The 2,767-nt window shown below is 41.7% G+C and overlaps 2 pseudogenes across 2 annotated transcripts in view; both read left to right on the top strand.

Annotated features, from left to right (window-relative positions):
• The window catches only part of TEOVI_000030800:pseudogene, a 693-nt pseudogene extending 288 nt beyond the window's left edge, over nt 1-405 (top strand). Inside the window, exon 1 of the mRNA in view lies at nt 1-405. This exon is cut by the window's left edge and continues 288 nt beyond it. Coding sequence covers nt 1-405 — 405 coding nt within the window.
• A 533-nt stretch (nt 406-938) lies between these two features.
• On the top strand, nt 939-2,552 carry TEOVI_000030900:pseudogene (annotated as a pseudogene). The gene is given in 5 exon segments: nt 939-1,199; nt 1,201-1,230; nt 1,232-2,026; nt 2,029-2,475; nt 2,478-2,552. Coding segments are annotated over 5 exon segments (1,608 nt in total).
• The last annotated feature ends 215 nt before the right edge of the window (nt 2,553-2,767 follow it).

Here is a 2,767-nt window from a genome sequence, read left to right on the forward strand (position 1 = left end):
CTGTGTCTGCAATAACTCGAAATATTACTACGAAAGAAATTGAATATGTGAAGGGCTGTTGGTTATCCTAAAGATTTTAGTGATGAAATTACATGGCATACAATAGGTTATGCGTCCACACTATCTAGGGATGTAGTTATTGCAATTGTTGATTATGAACCTTTGAAAAACTTAGTAAAATCACCAATTAAATTCAGAAATTTCGAAAAATATATTGATTTCAGAGCTTTGAGTGAAGATATTATGGTTGGCGAAGTCATAAGGAGTAAATTGAAATTTGAGGGTTTATTAACTGTGGATATGCAGGACTGTCGTTATTTCATGCATGCTAATGAAGCGTTGAAACATAAAGCTTGGAGAAGCACAGATATTATCGCTTTTCATCATATTAAGGAGGCGGACTACTCATGGCTAGGGCACTATGACAAGACAGAAGTTACGACCAGCATTAGCAGAAGAAATCTTTTGATAATATATAGAACATGGAGGGAGTTTGCATGTTAAAGGTAATCGAAGTCTGGCAGTGAACTCTCACTTTTCAGAATCGAATTACTAAACACAAAATTATGCAGAAATGTTTAACTATTAGTTTCACACCCCTGAACAACAATGCTTTGTCACACCGATATTTTTCATATATTCACCAAGTCCAGTTTGCCTGCGACGCTACGAACAACGGAATCACGAAGCAGCTTTTTCTATACAAAAAAAACTATTGTAAAATTTGTTTTTCTCTTGGCTCGAGCAGGAACCGCCGTCGCAGTTTCTCTTAAACCAGCCACCACTACCGACCGCTCCGTAATTCATCAGCACCTTCATTTCTAGAACAGATTTGGCATCACATTCATCAATTTTAGCAGAAGATGCCATTTAACAGCTTACGACAGGTTTTTTCGATCTTTCTAGTGATCACTATCCTAAAAACGGAAAGAAGAGGCGAAGACAAGAAGGAATTTAAGGATGTTTGCATACTGTACAAGCTTGCAAACCTAGTACCCCCAGAACCCAAGCTAATAAATGAAGAAGAAACTAACGGCGAACCACTAACCGCAGAAGCTCAAATGCATTCTATATTAGATTGTGTGATAAGGTTGAACGCTACGCTTATGGCACAAAACCAAACCAAAATCGTATCAGATACTCAGAACTATCCAAATGCAGAAGCCATCCTTAAACCTGGGAGTCCGGCAGCGAAGCTCTTCGAAGGCATCGGCAAAAAAAATTAAACAAATTAATTGCAGCATACAAAGAAATAGCAGGTGAAGGTAGCCACGCCAAGGCTATTTCAGCGACAACAGGCTACCCTTTCAAGCAACCACAACTGCCACCCATCAGACGTCAAATTGCATCGTTGGCCAATGAAGCGTGGCTGATAGCTGCTACAACCTCAAATCTGGCGAACAAAATCGAACAGCACCGCACGGAAGCCCGGCGGCAGCTGGCATTTTCCATCCTCGGCCGCGGCTACACAACGGCCAACACGGACATAACTAAACCAGACGCGGTGACCCCACCAATAAGCGCTAAAAACATCCCGTGGTCGGACAACAAGGACAGAGACGACACCTGCAAGGACGCCGACGACGCAAAAAATATGGCTTCGGATGCTTTAGTCACGGAGATGCTGTGCATCTGCTCCGTTAAACGCAACACCGGATACCAAGCGTGCGGCGCCACTATAACAGCCGGTACGGGCGACCTTTCAACGAAAAGTGGCAGCAAGGTCAAAGCTTTCACACGATGGGAGCTAGTTAGCACAGCGTGTGCCGGCCTAACTAAAGGCATGCACGAAACTTCATCACCATCAGCAATAGCAGAAGCACTGGCAAACTTTTACAGCGACTTAGGAGCTAACTGGTTAGCCCAGGCAGAGCTCACCGACTACACAAGCAACAACGACCAGCGGAACACAATTTATGGTGTTCATGCTTTAGCTGGCGGCACTAAAGCCAACTGCACCAGTGACAACACCCCACTCAGTGCTGGCGGTAAAGGTGTTTGCATAAACTACGCCAAAACATTGCAAGAAACAAAGAAATAAGCTGGACTAAGCAGAAGAGGAGCGCAGCGAAAGAGCTGCAAGCGGCGTCTGACATATTCAAATAGCAAACAACATTCATCGCAAAAATAAAGGCTATAGAGCATCAGATGGTCAGCCTTCTGCTCATGGGAGGTTTGTTGGCAGCGGCTAAAAACCAGCCCCTGATAGCAATACCCACCAAAAAACAAACACAAGAGGAACAAATCAAATGCAAAAATCTACCAAACAAAACAGCAGCGGGATGCGCAGCTATCAACTGCGACTATGATGTTGAAAATAAGAAATGCAAATCTAAAGCAGGAACAGAAAACACAGCAGGAACAGGAGAGGAAGCAGCAGCTTCAACTGGATGCGAAAGACACCAAAATCAGCTTGATTGTGAAAATGACAAAACAGGCGACAAACAAAATTATGCATGGAGGAAGGTTAAAGAGGTGAACCCGAACCCGAAAAAGAAATGTGCCGAAATGGTAGTTTTCTCGTAAATAAGAAACTGACCCTGATAGCTGCAGATTATGCGAGTTTAATAACATTATAGAATTATAACTAATTTTGCTCAAATTCATGTATTTGATAAAATATGCTAACTTTGTTATAATTGATATATTTTAAAAGTATTTTCAAACCATTAAAAATCAAGAAATAAAAACATCTAAAAACAATTAATAAATGTGCTTTCGGATGCTAAGTAATAATAATAATGATAGGAGAGTGTTGTGAGTGTGT

Source organism: Trypanosoma equiperdum (assembly GCF_001457755.1).
Source record: "Trypanosoma equiperdum strain OVI genome assembly, contig: ctg_147, whole genome shotgun sequence".
NCBI lineage: Eukaryota > Euglenozoa > Kinetoplastea > Trypanosomatida > Trypanosomatidae > Trypanosoma > Trypanosoma equiperdum.